Consider the following 18,116-nt stretch of genomic DNA (forward strand, 5'->3'; position numbering starts at 1 on the left):
GCGTATTCCGATCCTCGGGGGTGGAGTTTCTCCAATGGAGGTTAAAAAGAAATTGATTAATTAAACTCAGATCAATCTGAAGTCTATAGAGCGACGTATTTCATTTTCTCAATTTTATTTCTGCTATAAGTGCATGAAATCCGCAGTCTAGTGGTGAAGCATGAGGAAAAACTTGAATTCTTTGTGGTGGGGGTTGAATATTAATGCTAAATTAGTAAAATTTTCTATTCTGACTACTAATCTCCTTGCCTTATATATTCATTCAAAATATTACACACCAAACTATCTTAAAATTAATAGTCGGTTATAAAAACGAATTATGTTCATACTAGAATAAAATAATAGAACTTTATTTGGTTATAAAAGATTGAATGTTCCTATTATAGGGCAAGGGATTAATAAAAAGAAGCTGCAACTTCTCTCGTTCCAAATCGATATCCTCTACATAACGATCGATATATTTAAATTAATCGCATACACGCTGTACCTTAATACAAAGAATATAGGACGTCAGAAACTACTCTCTCTAATCCGATCCTGGTAGAAGAATTTCTAATGGGGTTGTACTTCTATAAACACTACTTCAAACTCTCAAAGCTACTTCGTATACTACTATCTTCTGTCTAACACAACTTCCAAAGATCAACAGAGCTCAGCCAGCAACAAAATAACAATTCTCTTCGCAGGTTCAGCGAGCTAAACTCTCCAATAAATCCCCCGATTTAATAACAACCAGCCTAATTAAACGAGTCACGAGTTATCACCGATCGTTCTTCATTAATCATCGCGTTAAAGCTCCATTGTGGCCCGGCAAAAACACTTCCCGAAGCTCGCGGATTAACCGTGGAACGCAATTACCGGCCGCCGAAAATGTTTCTCCGCCGGGGGCCCGTGGAACGCAGCCCCCACCCGTTGATTAATAGATCCCGGTCGGTTCACGGCCTTGCGCCACGCGGAGAGCGTTATTCTTCGAGGAAACTCCGTTGCGTCCAGTCCCGTGGCTCTTCGGCAGCTTCCACCATTATTCATACATCCGTTGCTCGAGGGGTTAGGGGTCCGGGTTACATGCGAGCTCGGACGCCTCTGATTAATCGTCTCCGGGTGGTAAGCGCACAGCCTCGTTCTCGCGAGGTGAAAAGGCGACCCGTCTATCCGTTCCGTGTCGGGTCGGATGGCGACGTTGACGTTCGCTCTCCGTTCGAGCCGTAGAAAATGAACGGTGGTACAGATGAGACGATCCCGTTCCCGGAACGGGATCCGCGGGACGAAAAGGGATTTAAGGGGATGCCGGCCGGCGAGCAGAGAGAGCACATCAGCAGGCGATTATAGTCCGGCGGCGGCTCGCTGGCCCCCGGTGCTCGCAAAACAATGTAGAGACACTACTTCGCCGACAAGTAGAACAGTCCCGGACATCTGTCTACGTGGATTAATACCCGAGCTGACCCGCGTTGGCCGGTTTCAGAGACACCCGGCGACTCGACGGACGGCCAAAAACCGCCGACGCCGCAACAGCCGGCCACCCAACACCACCAACAGCAGCAGCAGCCGCAGCAGCCGCAGCAGCAGCAACAGCAGCAACAGCAACAACAACAGCAACAACAACAACAACAGCAGCAGCAACAGCAGCAGCAACAGCAACAACAACAACAACAACAACAGCAGCAGCAGCAGCAGCAACAGCAACAACAACAACCGGCCGGCGGCGGAGTTGGTGTCGGCGGTGGTAGCAACACTCCGGCAGCGACGCCGACGTCCGCCGGCTCGGTACAGCAATCCCAACAATCCCAGCAAGTACCGTCCTCCACGCCGACACCAACGACAGCCAATCCGCATTCTACGGGACCGAGCAACAATCAGCCCTCGCCGCATCTATCGCCCCTTTATCCTGGGATCCCGCAATCCGGCCAACCCAACGGCAGCACGCAAGGTAAGACGCTAACATCGATACGATAACAGGGTATGCGCGACGATAAGCGGGCTCCGCTCTACGACGGGTCGGTTCACCCGTGATTGGGCTACTGAGATCGATCCCACGTTGCTGAATTCTTGGTTTGGAATCTGGGAGGATTGCCGAATAGTTAGGGGACTTCTCTGAGACGATTTGTAGGGTTCTAGGCTTTGGATGGATCAGAGTTTTAGCTGGTGTGTCTTGGATTCAATTGGAAGCTCGTCGGATTGTGCAGTTCAGATTCTAGATTATGTTTGAAGGTAGGATTTTAGGTATGTTTGAAGTGCTGGGGTATTCTTCGGAAGCTTGTTCTTCAAGGTGATCAGAAAGTGGTTCGGAATTTTGAAGGTAGATACGTAGTCTTCGTCGAACGCAGGAAAATGAACGATTTTCTGAGTAGGAAATTGATTGAAATTTAACTAAGTAGCTGTTAAAAGGGTGGTTACCCTTGAATGAAGAAATAGGGCAAGTGAAAGTAATGCCGGTGATTGGAATGTAATTGGTAAGAAATGTAGCGTGGTTATTTGAAATTGAATACATGGAACTTCTATGTAGAAGTCTCCTTCTAACCCCATCTCCTGATCGATGAACATCGTTCGATTTTGTGATCATGAGCACGTTGTAACGTTGTTACGAAAGAGGCGGGGGAAGACTTACGAGGAAATTATAGCTCCGTCGACGAAGCGTCTAACAGCGTCTCGTACAATGGCCGCGAAGCACAGGCGTTGACCTAATTACCGGAAATCACGTGTCGGGGGGCAGCATTAACGGGCTACCGAGTATGACAGCGGTATGTCGTGCCTATGCGGCGAACGATTAAATTTCACATGGCATCTCCGTCTCGACTATTCGGATCGCGCTGCGCCATTCCGTCAACGTTGAATCATTCTCGTGCAATTAATAACTAATTTCAGTCACGCTCCTCTCCCTCGACAATGGAAGCAGTTCACTGTCGCAGCGCTCGCCATATTCGATTTTTTTACTGGGGAGAGGAGTGCTTTATGGACTCCCCGCGTTCGCGAAACAAGAAGAACTCGATGAACTCGCGTAGGACTTGAAACAAATAAAAATTTTTAAAGACAAGCTCAGGATTTTAATTCAGAATTAAAATCTGTTGAAATCATGATGTAAGTCTATTTTCCTTGAAGTTCTATGTACATCTTCTTTAATTTCTTGTTTAAATTATCTATAAAAATAATATTGATTTTAACGTTAACGACCACATCAACAAGTGTTCACAAACGTTACAAACTTCCCCGTTCAAAAGTCTCTGGCAATTCGCAATTACGGTTACAGAGAATTATATCACTGTTCTACTGCTCCTGATATTATTACGTTGATTTAACCTCTTCAAATTGTAGAGTACTTCCCCTTAACAACCTACCTTTTCTACAAGCATTAACTCTTCTTAAGGAAACCTTCTCTTCTTAAAGAAGTTTCCTTTCTTCTCTTGAACAGGCAATACTCGTAATCCTCATCTAAGAAAGGAAGCTGCGCCATACACTTTCACCCTAATTCATTCTCCGCCCATTAGCTTACTGCCACGAAGTCAAAATTCTTCGGCAACGTCATTTGATATCCCGGCTCGGTGTCGGGTTCGCAAATCCTCCGGCGTAACCCTCGACCTTTCGACCCTTTCTCGCCCCTTCTCACCCCTTTCTCTAAGCCCACTATCTCGACCATCGTCCACGCAGGATTATCGGGTTTCTTCCGCGGTTCAAAGCGAAGCCATAAAACCGCATATATCATCCGGACTCGTAACGCAATACCCCAAGACGGATTCGACAAGCAACAACCCCTCTGTTTCCTGGTTTTCAACCCCCTCGTTGTTCACGGACAGCCCCGACTGATACACTCGACTATCTTCTTGTACCATCTTCTTTTACGCAATTTTTGGAAGAAGTTTCTTTACAAACAGTTCACCCATACACAGGTTAATTTTAATTAGATATAAACTTAGGTGAACTTTAATGGAATGAATATAATTGAAATACCAGGATAAAGAATCTTTGCCTCTGAGTAACATTTTTATTATTTAGTAATACTTGAACCGTTTCTATCGCAAACTCGAATTTCGAAGTATTCTTAACATGAAAGAAGAATAGTTATGTTTGTTAACCGGAAACGAAGGAAAATTTAAACGATATTCCGAAGAATATAAGGGACTCGATATTCATAAATCAAAAATAAGAAATTCAACATGGACATAAATATTGTTTCTGTCATTCTACCCTAGAAACGATTAGAAGGATCGCGGTCGAATTCGTTTTTCGACTTCCGAGGAATTCGAGCTTGAATCACATTGTTCCGAACAACCTGTTGCTGACCGCGAATATTCATTCGCTGCGTTATTCGTGAATACTGAGGAACAGCGTCGTCTGCTTCGCTCCATTCCGGAATCATTGTCTTGGCATGACCGGCCAATTTGCACGCGAAGAAATCGCTCCGAGCGACGTAATGGCGGCCAGCCGGCGGATTAAGCAACGCGAGAACGTGTCGTCGTCGAATAATGCCGATAGAGATTCGCCAACTCACCGTTAGATCGTTAATTCGCCGTGAGAGCTCGCAAGCCTGGAAATTTGCATGTCTGTCCTTTGAACTTTACGATTCACTTGTATTTTTATTTTTGGTTCGCCGGCTGAATACGCGGCCCGCTTGCATGCTTGGTGCTCTCTCGCGATTAGACTACGGATTTTATTCTTGGACGCGATTCACTGATCGAGAATAACGTAACGCGACTTTATCCAAGTTTAATGCCGACGTTTATTTTCTGCAATCATTAATTCAGGTGATAAGCCCTTGGTTTACTATAGCTTTTGTACATTGATAATGAAAATGTTATTCGTTCGATCATGGAGATACGTATCTATATACGGAGAGAAAAATATTCTTAAACTGCACGAGTGTTATTTAAATGAACATTTTCTAATTTACTTCTGGTTAAAATCCTTTTTTAAATTTGTATATAATTAAACAATAGGTTCACTTAGAATTCTTATGAATTACAATAAGAAGACAAAGTTTCTTAGTGACTATTACATCATTAATTCTATTAAATGATTTTACTCGTTTGCATATCTACTAATTACATAATTTATTATAATGATATGTTCCTTTAAAAATTTTTCGTCGACAGTTTACTGTTTCATAATTCAAGAATGAAAACCACGGAAATTGTCTTTTGTCGAACAGAATATTCCATTTAAATCGATTATGAGGATTATGTTGATGCGAATGCCATGTTGCAACTTAAATGATTATCCGGACTCGTCGTCAAATTATTCTCGAAAATCAAACACCGGCCGCACCATTTACAAATGTTGAAATTCAATTAAATCCGCTCTTCATTTCCCAGCGGCCGGCCCTCGTTATTTATATCGGCAGTCGCCAATCGCGTTCACCCGTTCAACGCGCAGCTCGAATTCGTCCCGATTTTTCCGCGGGCTTCAATTTCTCCACAATATTCCACGAACGTGTTTTTTAGTAATTCATCGCGTTGTCTCGTCCTCATAAAATCAGCCACGAGCCAGAAAATACGGCTGAAACCATGTGTTCGGTGGATTTGCTTCATCCGTCGAATATCGCGTTATTGATACGACCGGTGTATCGAATCCGCCTCCGTGTTTATCGATAACCGAAACGAAAAATGTTTGCTTACTTTGTTCGAGTTCGTGCACGCTGGTCTACGATAAAGAATTTCTGCACAGCTTTTCTTGTCCTGTATTGAATTCAATTCAATACCGTCGAGTGTCCATAAAAGTAGAAAATTGAAAATTCGAAGCCTGTTATATAATATTTTACTTAAAAGCGATTTTACGAGTTGCCCTCCTTAGAAAATGATTTCAATGTGCACGAATCGAATGGAAATTTATTTTATTTCTCGAAGGGTACATAAGCCGCGAACTTGAGTGAAAATGTTTTGGAAGAATAAATTATTCAGTTACACGTTTTATTTAAAAATGAGGGGTATAGTATTTACCCACGCTGTTATTGAAAGTTTCACATAGAAATAGAATTAAGAATTATTCTATTTCTATATAAATGTATAAAGATTATCGCTCTATTAATTGCGTGCACGTGAAACGTACAATTTTTCATCTTGCATTCGCAGTCTAATGAAATTACCGAAAGCTTGAGAACTGTTCCGAGTAACAAGCAGCGACGACCCGAAAGCTCCAACCATCGCAAGATTACATCTAAATGATTACACATTGCCACCCCCTGAGGCTCTAGCCGCCTCTTCCCATGGGTACGAGAAAGTTGAACGTCCTGAAGTACACGTAAACGAAAACAGCAATAACAGTACCAATAATTATTACACACATTTATCATTATTTCAATCCTCTTCCATTATAGTTAATTTCTTCATTAATTTATTCACTTTTCATTTTTTGATTAAAACTCGTAACAAAATGTGACAGGTTGTAATTGCAGATTTCTTTAACATACAAAATAACGCGTACAAAAATATAGTATAAAACAATAGAAATATACAAATTCAATTACATTAATTATCAAGGCTTCACAGAGATAATAGGAGGAGACACTTAGAGAATTTATAGACGTACGCGAAGCACCGCAGAAAAAGCTAGAGCAATTTCTGGAATTGCGGAATACGAGTTCAGTTAATTGACCAGAAATTCGTGTTGGCGTCGGGGGTGGTTTAGCGAAGGTTAATTATTCAAATTATTCGCGTCGGCGTACGAGGATGAAACGGCGGCTTCTGCTCGCGCGTCCGATCACACGAATTTCTGGATCGTCGGAATTTCGTCGACAACGACGAAAGGCGTAAGGTTTCACCGGCGGGCCTGCGTCAATATCGACCCGGGTTTTCCGTCGCGCACCCTTTTCGTCCTCACCCACCGCTGCACCCTTGCAGCGGCGTGTACGCGCACTAGAGAAAACAACGTGCTGCCACGCTGAAATATGCACGGAAACGTGACGCGGAAACGCTTCGTCCGTCCTCTGACCGTCTTCAACGATTCACTGAATTTCGGCACCGTTGCTTCGCTCAAGGGTGGAATACGCTGGTTAAAATTCGTTATCTTGCATTTGCTGTTTTTTTGTCAGTTATTTATACATCGATCAGTGAGCATGCTGATTCCATTTCTTTGTTTCTTGTTTGTTATTTTTTCGTGAGTTACTTTCCCATTAATCAATAAGCACGATGATTTAATTCATTTGTCTGTTATTTGCCATTCTTTCATTAGGTACTGCTTCATTAATCAGTGAGCACGATGATTTCATTTCTTTGTTTCTTATTTGCCATTTTTTCGTCCGTTATCGTTTCATTAATCAGTGAGCACGATGATTTAACTGTCGTTGTGGAGGGTAGAAATTATTCGATAAAGGGCGGTAAGAGATTGATTTTGATTTTCTAAAATGTTGATCATGATTCGTCTTGAGTTTTGGATATGTGTTGTAGTAAAGCATTATAAATCGTGTATTAATTTTACAGAGTTATAATTGTTCTTAGAATATAAAGATAATATTGCTGTATAAACCTTACATGTTTTTTAATTATTCATTTGATCTTTATTGTAGTTTCATATTATTCGTACACTGATTTCTTTTCTGACCGTGAATTACGGGACAACCTGTTTCCCGTTTCCAAAGTAAACTAACACTGATCGATACCAAACAGGTGAACGCATTGGTCCGTGGGATTAGGAAACAAACATACACACGGGGTGTATATTGACATTCCCATTATTGAGGCCGTACGAAGTGTTCTCAGATTCTCCAGTCCCGTAACTTCATGCCTCTGGAATCATCTCTTGCTCTCCTTGCACCGGTAATGACGCAATTTTAACCGTGTTAGCGACTGAGGCCATTAATCAGTGAGAAGGCGTCCACTTCTAGGTTAAAGTTATCTACTCACATCCATGAAATAGCTATGGAATCTTCGGTGAATGCACTTTCTTCTTTAGAGTTGTATATAAATTTAAAAGGTCCCTTTCTCGCCATAATATTCTGTACATTATAAACTACATATCTATGAGTTCTGAAACATCCATTTATAAAAATCGACATAACATAGAAGAACATATTCATTGATTAGTAGTATCTTTCTCAGATAAAGGGTACCAATAAATTTCATCAATTTTTCTGTTTCGCTGTATTTCGATCTTCTAGTGTATCTGCACTACAATGAATAATTATCTCGTTAAATTTTATTTCATCTATTTCAACGTTCCGATTTACTCGGTCATTTCATCTTCATCGATCTGAAATCGAAAATCGTGCAGTATAATGACGTAGATACTCTAGTTCGATAGAGCACTGCTCACGCTGAAAGCGGCCAAGTGAGAACACTCGTAGGTGGAAGTCTCGTGAATTATTTCGTTGCCAGCGGCGCGAGTTCCAGCAGTTCCTCAATAGACCAAACGCTCGATTGGTCGAGGCGACAAATGATGTCTTCGAACCACGTACCTAATAAACACGTTTCCGGAGCATTTCGAGTCGGCTAAGCGAGCGCCATCCTGCACGAAACGCGTATTCCCTGCGCCGGATCCGAACAATCTCTTTAACTCCAAGACTTATAAGCTACACGGCCGCATCGTGTTGAATTAATGCTGACCCTGATATACCCCGACGCCGAAGTTTCTGTCTCCGTTATCCGCTCAGACGCGAAACCGTAGTTCACCGATTTCTCCGGGGACTCCGTACGTGATCTTTCGTTGGATAAATTGGGCGTTGACGATCGAAATTAAGAGACTGGCTTGAAGAAGTCTACAATGAAAATAAAATGAAAATAGAAACACATCTCCTGATACTCTCAAAATAATTTAGACACCAAAAATCATTCCTTTACCTTCTTACACACCCTAGACCTTGAAACAAAGAATATTACCCTAAATTCGTACAACCCGTTAGTTCGTGTTCCAATAAATTAAAAAGAAACTTAACTATCCTAAATTAAAATTAAATTCTTAAATAAAAATCCACCGAACTATAGACGTCGATGCACCTAGCAATTCTGCATCTTCAATTGTATTTGTTACTACATTTATCGGTGTGTCGTAATGCGGGCGTAGTGTTGGATAGAAAAACGACTTCACAGCCGGCCGAATACATCTGAGCGCGACAATAACGGCGGTGGAACGAACGGAAATATGAAAATAGGGAAACGAAGGGAAAGTATCGCAGCGAAAGGACAGAAAGAGATGGCTGGCAGGCTGTTGAAGCGGCGATGCACGCGGAGAAGCGTATCGATCGTCGTTGGCTCCCGTGGTTCATGCCGCGAGACAGACGACGAGCATACGGTAACCCAGCCCCGCGTCTGTACGACGTTTTATCCTCTGTTTGCACCCTTTCCGTGCCGCAGCTTCCATTGCGGCCGCTTAATTCACCCCAGCCTACCGCTGCCAGCCGTCTTCCTGCTGTTTAGCCAGGAAACGGAGCCGAAAAGGGCTCCGGCGGCGGATCGATCCCCGGCGAAAAGAAATCCGATGCACTCGCGCCGGCTCCTATGCACCGACGGATCTTAGCTTCCGGTCCGGACCTGCGGACACGCTCCGCTAATGGGTTCCCGGCTGGTCTCGCTTCCGCGAGGAAAATTTTCCGAGCTGAAAACGCGCGGAATTTTCGACAAAAGGGAAGTGAACGTTTCTTCGCGCGCAGTAACGGGTGCAGAACCGAACGAATGCAGTTTTACTTTGGTCTTTCTTCATTTGTATCACTTTTATTACTTCCTTTTGTTAGTTTGATCATCTTGGAGTAATTGGCAAAGCTGTTAATTTCGAGGATGATGAGGATTATTCGTCAGTTTTGTATCTTCTTATGTTCGACTGAGTTTTCTCGTACATTTCTGTAGTTTCTCGCATGGGATTTTGTCATAATTCGATTACAATTGTAGTCATTGCGGAATGTGGTTTGCCGCAGTGTTATTATTCTTCGTTATTTACAGTGGTTTCAGTATGCGATGGAGAGATTAACGGGTGAACAAGTTAAAATCGAACTGAAGCGCAGGATGAATATGCATACGCTATTGGAATGAATCAGATATTAAGAGATTCGTGAAGTTGCGTGATTGTTCGGAGGCCCAATAGATCCACCGAAGCTCGCGTTACGTGTCACGGTAATAAATTGCGCGATATTTGTTATCGGAGCAATACTATCCGTCGTTACAAAGCTCTCTCGAATCTCGCAATTAAAACCCGAGGGGATAACAGTCTCGCAAAGCAACGCGGTAACGCGCGCCGTGCAACGAACACTTCAATTATCGAGGTAATTACACCCAATAATTGAGTCGAGCGCGAATAACGCAGATCGTGCGTCACTGTCGAACATTTCACCGATTATTCGAGTTCCGTTCGTACGGATAGAACGGAAAAATAGTTTACTTCGCGAGATATCGATGGAGTTCTGATCTGGTGAATTTTTATACGTGGTTCCGACAATTATTCCGAAGCTTTCCACGGGATGCTGTCTGTCAGGAACGGCACTTGTATTGAGAATGACAGCTAAGAGATTTGGGAATCGAATATGCTTTCGAGGAGGCGCATTAAGTTTCCATTTGGGTCGCGTATGAAGTGTACTTCTTGAAACGAGCCTGCTGGAACAGTTCCTATTTTCAACGAGAACCCTCTACCCGATCCTTTAAACTGTTAATTCTTAAGATGCTTTTAGGTAAATGTCTTCATTGGTTAGAATAATTAAACATTTCTCCGTTGGATTACAAATATTTCATTCCTTTATTTAAACCTCAAATAGAATGCTGTTGAAACCATTCGTTCCTTTATTTAACAACGAACTGAACTGAACTTTTTAATTAAAACTGATATGAACAGACACTTCATACAAATTTAATATACAATAATTAAATATACATACAATTAATTTAATATACATACATTATAAAATAAAATAATATGCTACATTGAAGAGTTTTCGTAGTAAACGCCAAAATTGAAAACTTTCTTCTTCCATTCTTATTCTAATATACAGTTTAAGTGTAATTTTCCTTTTCTTCATTAATTCTCAGTAAAAACAGTCACCCGTGATACTGACTATTATTAGATGACTTCATTATGACACAATTTTCACCGTAACGTAATTTTCTTCCTCCTAACAAGTTTGATATTGCCATTTACAACCTTCTCTACGAAGACTCTTCAACTGTCTTCTGTAATTCTTCTTTTCTGGGACATATTGCATTATTACGTATCAATCGAATTTCCATTCAAACTCAATTTTCTGAAAAACGGAGCCCCGCCGAGCGAAATTTCTTTACGCGATTTCCAGGAACTTTATTCCCCGAGGATCACCGGCGTCTCAGTGTTGCCAAACCGTTTTATCACACTTTGTGCGTTGTCCCTAGGGCCAACCGGAATAAAATTATTCGCTTCTCTGCTTCTATACTGTCGATCTCATACGATCTTCTTCGCGAATCGATGAAGTTTTATCCTCGAAGGATTTCGTGACGCTGGGCGACCGAATTCCGTGGCCAGGGGAGCCTCCGCTGTCGGATTCTTCGACGTCGACGTCGAAGGAGCCTATGACACCCGCGGAAGACGGTGTTAAAGAACGCTGTTCGTCAAAGTTTTCCCGACAGGCTTCGAGAAAAAAGTTTCGCCACGGAAACTTCGCGACGTCATAAAGTTTATTTCTCCTTGTTGCCAAGTAGGTATTTTTGTCGGAGCTTAGTGGTTCAACGTGAAGTTTAACTTTTCCAAGGTTTGTGCTTTCGTGGAAAAAGGGGAATAAAAAAAGTGGTGACAAAAAAGGGGAAACAGAGGTGTGAAATAATATAGCTATTATCGATGATGTAACTGAGAACAGTTATTTTGTTTTTACTTTTTTATCGTTTACTCGGATTTTTAGTTCCATTTGCTTTTGTTTTCAATTTGATTTTCAATTTGATTTTCAATTTCATTTCCTTTTATTTTTTACTCCGATTTTTAATGTTATTTATTTTGGATATTTCGATTCTCATGGGGTTGCTGGAGCGATATATTCTATCGCGCGCATGGTTACACGTACGCATGGTTCATTTATCTCTAACGCATTAGTTTGTTACAAAATTTACATGACAATGAATTTACACGCGGCGAGTTGGAGAGAATTATTTATTAACGTTCGAGTGAAAATTCTGTTTGGTAATTCCGTTCGTGTAGTAACTGATTATCTTCAATACTCGATACCGAATAACCGGACCGGTATTTACGAGGGCAAAATAAATGAATTCTCACGCGTCTTACGGGTAATCAATTAATGATTCTCGGGAACAATTTCAATTACGTTGACGCGAATACCGTGGCGCGGTAAAGGGCAAATTATTCAAGAATACACCATCGATTGGCTGGAATTAATGTGTGCGGAGCACTGGATATTCTCGGTGTGTCTGGAAGGTAATTAAATATTTAATTAATACGTTTTTTGTCCGGTCTTGTGAAATATATATATACGATGACGCGGTTCAGAGCGGGCGTAATTAGGTGAAATGTGGAGCGGGCTTCGTTATTCGGGAAACTTACGGTTAACGACAGCGGAAAGGTGCGAGCCCGCATTATTTATTGATTAAGTCGCCACGATTCAGACCATTTAAGTACTTTATCGCGGAAACAGGGATATTTGTGTCTACTTTAAAGACGACCTAAATTTTCTTACTCAGCAACTGGGTCTTGATGTGGAACTAGAAATATACACGGGATACATGACCCACTGGAATTCACTATTGAACGAGCTGACCATCACAATCGCTGATGTATGATAATAAACTGTTTAATTTCTATTAGTGCGTATTAATTACAAATTACTCCCAACATTTAGTTGATACTATGTGAAATGAAAAGGTATTGAAATTTTACTGAATCATTTAATACATTGGAGACTAGATGGTGAACCGTATGTAAATATTTCTAAATCATAATTTATTATCTAATCTCCGGTACTGAAGAAATTAGTAAAATTTCAAGACCTCTTTATGTTATTACAATATTAAGAAAATAGTGGAGTTATTTGTGTTTTATTTGTACTCATGAAATTCGAATAGTCCATTTTATAATTTCACTGTCATAACATATAAATTATACAAATGGTATTATTAAAAGTCCACGGATAGAGATCTCCTGGAGAAATATAATAATTTAACTGCCACTAGAAAACTGCGCTAATTACGTTTTTCGACGTTAATAAACGACTAGACGAATATTTAAAAAGTTTACTTAAATTCATAATTCGTGAAATGGATCTTTCGCTCTTTATAATAAAAACATGTATTAGAAGGATTGATGGATTTGTAATTTTACGTTGTGTATTAGGAAATGATAATTAGACTGCGGATATTCAAATGCCTATATTGAAAACAGTAATATTGGTTATGAAATACTCTTAAATTCAATACGATTTGTACCTTGATGTGAATATATTCAAATAATTATCAGGGAGTTCTAATTTATTTCAGTTTTTATAAATCGCACAAATGAACTTTTATTTCGCGGTTCAATAGGAATCGATCCTCATTCACGTCATCGTGAACGAAAATAACCGATCGCCTGAAATACCCTGCAATTTTATTTAAATTCGTAATTCGCGTAATCGATACTTCACCCTTCGCTGTAAAAGGGTTGAAAATCCTCAACATTTTATACCAGCAAATCATTGCAGAAGTTCTCAGACTATCCGTCGAGTATCGTGGACGAACTTTTCCCTCGTTCGCGACGTTGTTGCCATCTTCCTACCTAGTGCCAGCATGTAGCAGCAGTTCTTGGCGATCGTAAACCTCAACGACACGGTTCGGATCAGTATTATACAGCGACGTTGAACAATCCATCGCAAAACTGCATCGTGATTTGTCGCACTTATCCACAGTGTAAAACATTGAATACATGCGAATCATCGGTAAAATTAGACAAGAATATTTAATTGAATATTCATCAACGCTTCGTTAATGAAAATATATTGCTTAAACGTATAATAATGACACTCATAGTTATGAAAATCGAAAGAATTTGGAAAAAACCAAAAAACGCGAGAACAATGAATAGAAAATTTGTACTTGTTTTTTAATGCACATGAAACTTAAAATTAAAGGAGCTTATCAGTTTTACTACGATACGAAGAAACACTAATTTTGATAGTAGTCGCAGAATTTTAGAAAATTCAGATCTCTCCTCGTTGTTTAATGTATCAAAACTTTAAAGATAAACAATTCAGAGAATTGGTGAGTTTTATACCGATAAGAGGAAATGTCAACTTTGACAGGGATAGCGAAAGAATTTTTGAAAATTAAAATCTCTTCCAGTCCCCTAATATATTTATACTGTAAAGATAAACAATTCAGTACATTGGTGAGTTTTATATCGATAGGAAGCAGTGCCAACTTGAACAGTGGTAGCGGAAGGACTTCGAGAAAAACAGAAAAATTGTTTTATCGAATCACTGGCTCCCAATCGTCCGTCGGTTTTGCTCGTCGCCGTGAAACAACGTTCGCCCTCGTCTAAATCGGAGCGAGGCTAACCCGTGGAAAATAATTTCACTCGAACCGGCGTCGCCGGCCGCGTTTCAATTGTCACGGACACAACAGGGTCCGCGACAATTATACAGTTCGCGGCAGCTTTTTTTAACGATCGCTCACCTGGACCGCGGCGGCCGGTGGAAACCGCGTTGCCAACAGCAATTAAAATTCGCTTCGGTATTACACGCCGAAACAATTAACGGCTTCGCGTTTCCCGCGCCGTTCGCCGCGACCCGGCGCAATTAAAAACGGAAGTGACACGGATACGACGGCACACGTCCGGCTTTGCGATCCTTGGGAACTCGAACACGGGTTCGATATTCCTGGAATACCATTTATTAAATAAATCAGTTCGATATATTCAAATGTTTGAAGCTAACTCATTAGAAATTCTTACGAGCAACTGAATCAATGGAGTACTTTCAATTGCGAGGTTATATGGAATCTACGTTTATAGAAATCCAGAGATGAATTTTATTCTTCTGAATTTTCCAGCGAATATACATGGAGGATAAACCGAGAATTTATTTGTTTTCAAATGGAAATTTCTTAACCAAATTCAGCGTAAAGGATTAGGGGTTGGACTCGGCTGAATGTTTCCGTATGCATACATTCTGAAATTTTTAGAATGTTCCAGTTATCTGTGAATATGCATTCGTATTTATAAAAATACGAAGTTGTATCCTTTTCCTTCGAAATTTTATTATTTAACGAATGAATAATCTTTTTTTCTTTTCCGATAAGATACAGCGTATTCTTACGCGTTGAAAAGAAAAATGAACACATTGGATTTAGCAAGAGAGATTAAGGGATGAAAGGGTTCGCTGGATTTATTTTATGCCCGTTTTATGAAATTTTAAAGGATTTCTGCAGCCGACCAAAGGGTTCGTGTGCAGGTTCTCACCCTTCTTCGGTGTCTGGGAAGATTTCGCTGTCTACTGCACAGGCTTTGTCGCAGTTAATTGCAGCTTTCCTAATTGAGAGTTTAATGACGCCGCGAGGTTATCCCTCTCCCCCGCGAGATTCTTTGATGTCGCTTCCTCCCCACCCGTTGTTCGCCCTTTTCTTCTTCTTCGGACGTTTCTGTGATTCCGCTTACACGGTCGGATATGGTGTTTCACGGGGACGCGTTTCGTCAGCTTCCGCCTTTTCGCATCCCTGGAACGCGTTCCGCGTGGGTACATTTGCGTCTCGAGCGAAGCGCATGGTAAACAATTTTATTTTTCGTGAACAAGGTAATGCATTTGATACAACGAGAAGTTTTTAAGAAAAATTGTCCGTAAGAATTATTCTGTTAAATATTCCAACGGATTAACCTTAAGTAATGTATCATTTCATTCGTTAATAATCTTGAAAATAAAGTAGACCGATATTCAGTGGTACAAAATTGTTTAGACAAGAGAGAATAAAATGCTCTCTGTAACCGAACAGCAAACACCGGAACGATTGGCGATCACGCATTAGAGATTCTCTCTATTTGCTCTACAAACAAGCTAGGATCTATTGCTTGACTGCCTGGTCGCCATACATCCCGTCTGTTACCAAGTACGGTCACTGAAATTCACGTGCTTGTTGACTTTTCTTCTCCTCGCTCGTTTTCATTCAATAACTCGACAAGAACTGAACATTTCTCTTGGAAACATATTCGACAATACTCTGTTTCTAGTGTATGCTACAGAAGTGCAGATGAAGCGTAAACAACAAAAATCAACCTGAAAAGGGATCGCTGAGAACAAACTGAAGATGTCATTTCTTGTAAACCAAATCTATTTCCATAGTTAAAAAACTGTGACCGTTACAGATTCATCTGTATAATTCAAAGAAATCTCACTTTACATTTGTCAAATCCAGTCTCGCAATCGTTCAGTATATCATAAACTATACTTTTCACGCCCACGCTAATTACGGTAACCATTCCGACCAAAAAGAAATAAAATAATAATATGTACTTGATCATAAATATTTTCGTTGATTCCAATATACAGAAGAATTAAATGAACTTAAATACCTTCCACTTGTGAACGAAAAATTCAATCCCAAAGAACCACCCCTAAATTCTCGAAACCGTATCCCCTTTATCCTGAACATTCTCGCTTACTCCAGTATTCATCCTAGCCAAACCAACTCTGTAAAAGGTATCAAATATCCCCCATTTATGAGCCGAAAATCTAACTCCAAAAAGCCGCCCCCAAATTCACGAAACCGTATCCCCTTTATCCCGAACATTCTCATTTACTCCAACGCTCATCCGCTCAAACCAATCCCAGGAAGAATATCAAATATCCTCCACCCGTAAGCCAAAAAGACTACCCCAAAAAACCTGTCCTAATCCTCCAAACTCCTCCTACCGAGAGTCATGTCCGTTTCACCCCGAGCGTTCTCGCTAATTCCGACACCCATTCGGATTCTGCAAGGAATATCGAATGTCTCCGTAGAGGGGGGCGGTGGGATGATGGCAAAGCACTCGGTCAGCAACCTTCGTCGTACCAGGTGCACGTCGGCAGACGCAGGACGGGGCGGAAGGGCTGGGGGTGGTGTACAGCCTCGCTCGGCCAGGTATAAACCACGATGCTCGGGAGCCGCGGGAGAGAGAGAGAGGAAGAGGTTCGTTGCCGTGTACAGGGTGGCTTGGTTGCAGGAGTAGGAAGGGGAACACGAGGAAGAGTAGGAGGAAACGGGGCGGTGGGGTTTTAGCAGGGTGGCAGAGAGAGTCGGTCTGTCGAGGGGGTCGCGGTCGGTCGAAAAGGGGGGTGGCGGCGAACGCGGAAAGGTGGCGTCGGCGTCGCGACGCCCGGAGAGAGTCAGTCACCAGCGGACACCTCGACGCGCCGCGCAACCCTCGCTCGCTCGCCCCGGAACCGCGGGGAAAAGCGGAAAACGACCGACACCATCGACGTAACTTGAGTCCAGGTACCGAGGACCAACGGAACGAAACAGCGTGTCCTCGCGCGCGACGTATTCGATCGAGCAGCGCGTCCGTGCCAAACGAATCCTTCGCCGAGACGCCGTCCCTCGTGGGGGTTGACGCGTACGTACGTTGCAGGGTGGAGAAGGGAGAAGGGAGGAGGGCAAAGAATCGAGAGTGCTTCCACGGTGAATAAGGAGACGATTACCACCGACCACCCCGCGTACACCCTGTGCTCGAGATATATAGGCTGCTTTCATCGGCATCGAGACGCTAAAGTGCTGCTTTCGTCCTTTTAGCTTCCCCTTCACGTGCAGTTCGTCCGTATTCGTTGTTGTGTATCTTCGTGTTGTTGTTTGATTCTCGGTTTACGTGGTCAGTGGTTGTTATATTCCTGTCGTGGTCTTTGATATTTTTAGAATATTAATTGTGTATTCTGTCGGTTGGAAGTGCTGGGGATGTAATAGTAGAGACTTTTGGATACGAAGACTTGGAGTAGCTAGGTTTCTAATCTATCCTCTACGTTGTACAGAATTGAAATATCGAATTTCTCTTTGCGAAAGCATGCTTTAACTTACTTGAATTAATTGGTTTATTAGTTAGTTGGTTACTCAGGTTGCTTAAAGGTATTCCTTTCCTTGGCTTCCGATCTTTGCAGCTATTCACTCAGCATTTACACAAGTACCTGCTGGAGAGAGGCATCTTCGCTGAATCTTTTTCAGCGAGTGAAATTAGGTCATCCGGTTCTCTTCGTTCCGCGTGCGATCCAATCGCGGATATTTCGGCGCCGCTCGATAACCGCT

The 18,116-nt window shown here is 41.8% G+C and overlaps 1 protein-coding gene across 11 annotated transcripts in view; it reads left to right on the plus strand.

The window, feature by feature from the left end:
* The window catches only part of LOC116430585 (phosphatase and actin regulator 2), a 333,735-nt gene that overhangs the window by 119,600 nt on the left and 196,019 nt on the right, over positions 1 to 18,116 (plus strand). For 10 of the 11 annotated variants that reach the window (XM_076372288.1, XM_076372290.1, XM_076372291.1 and 7 more), the window contains one exon: positions 1,463 to 1,927. The exons of the other annotated variant lie outside the window; for it this stretch is intronic. In XM_076372288.1, coding sequence (XP_076228403.1) covers positions 1,463 to 1,927 — 465 coding nt within the window. The remainder of the gene's footprint in view (positions 1 to 1,462; positions 1,928 to 18,116) is intronic. 11 annotated transcript variants of the gene reach the window in all.

This window comes from Nomia melanderi, chromosome 11 (assembly GCF_051020985.1).
Source record: "Nomia melanderi isolate GNS246 chromosome 11, iyNomMela1, whole genome shotgun sequence".
Taxonomy (NCBI): domain Eukaryota; kingdom Metazoa; phylum Arthropoda; class Insecta; order Hymenoptera; family Halictidae; genus Nomia; species Nomia melanderi.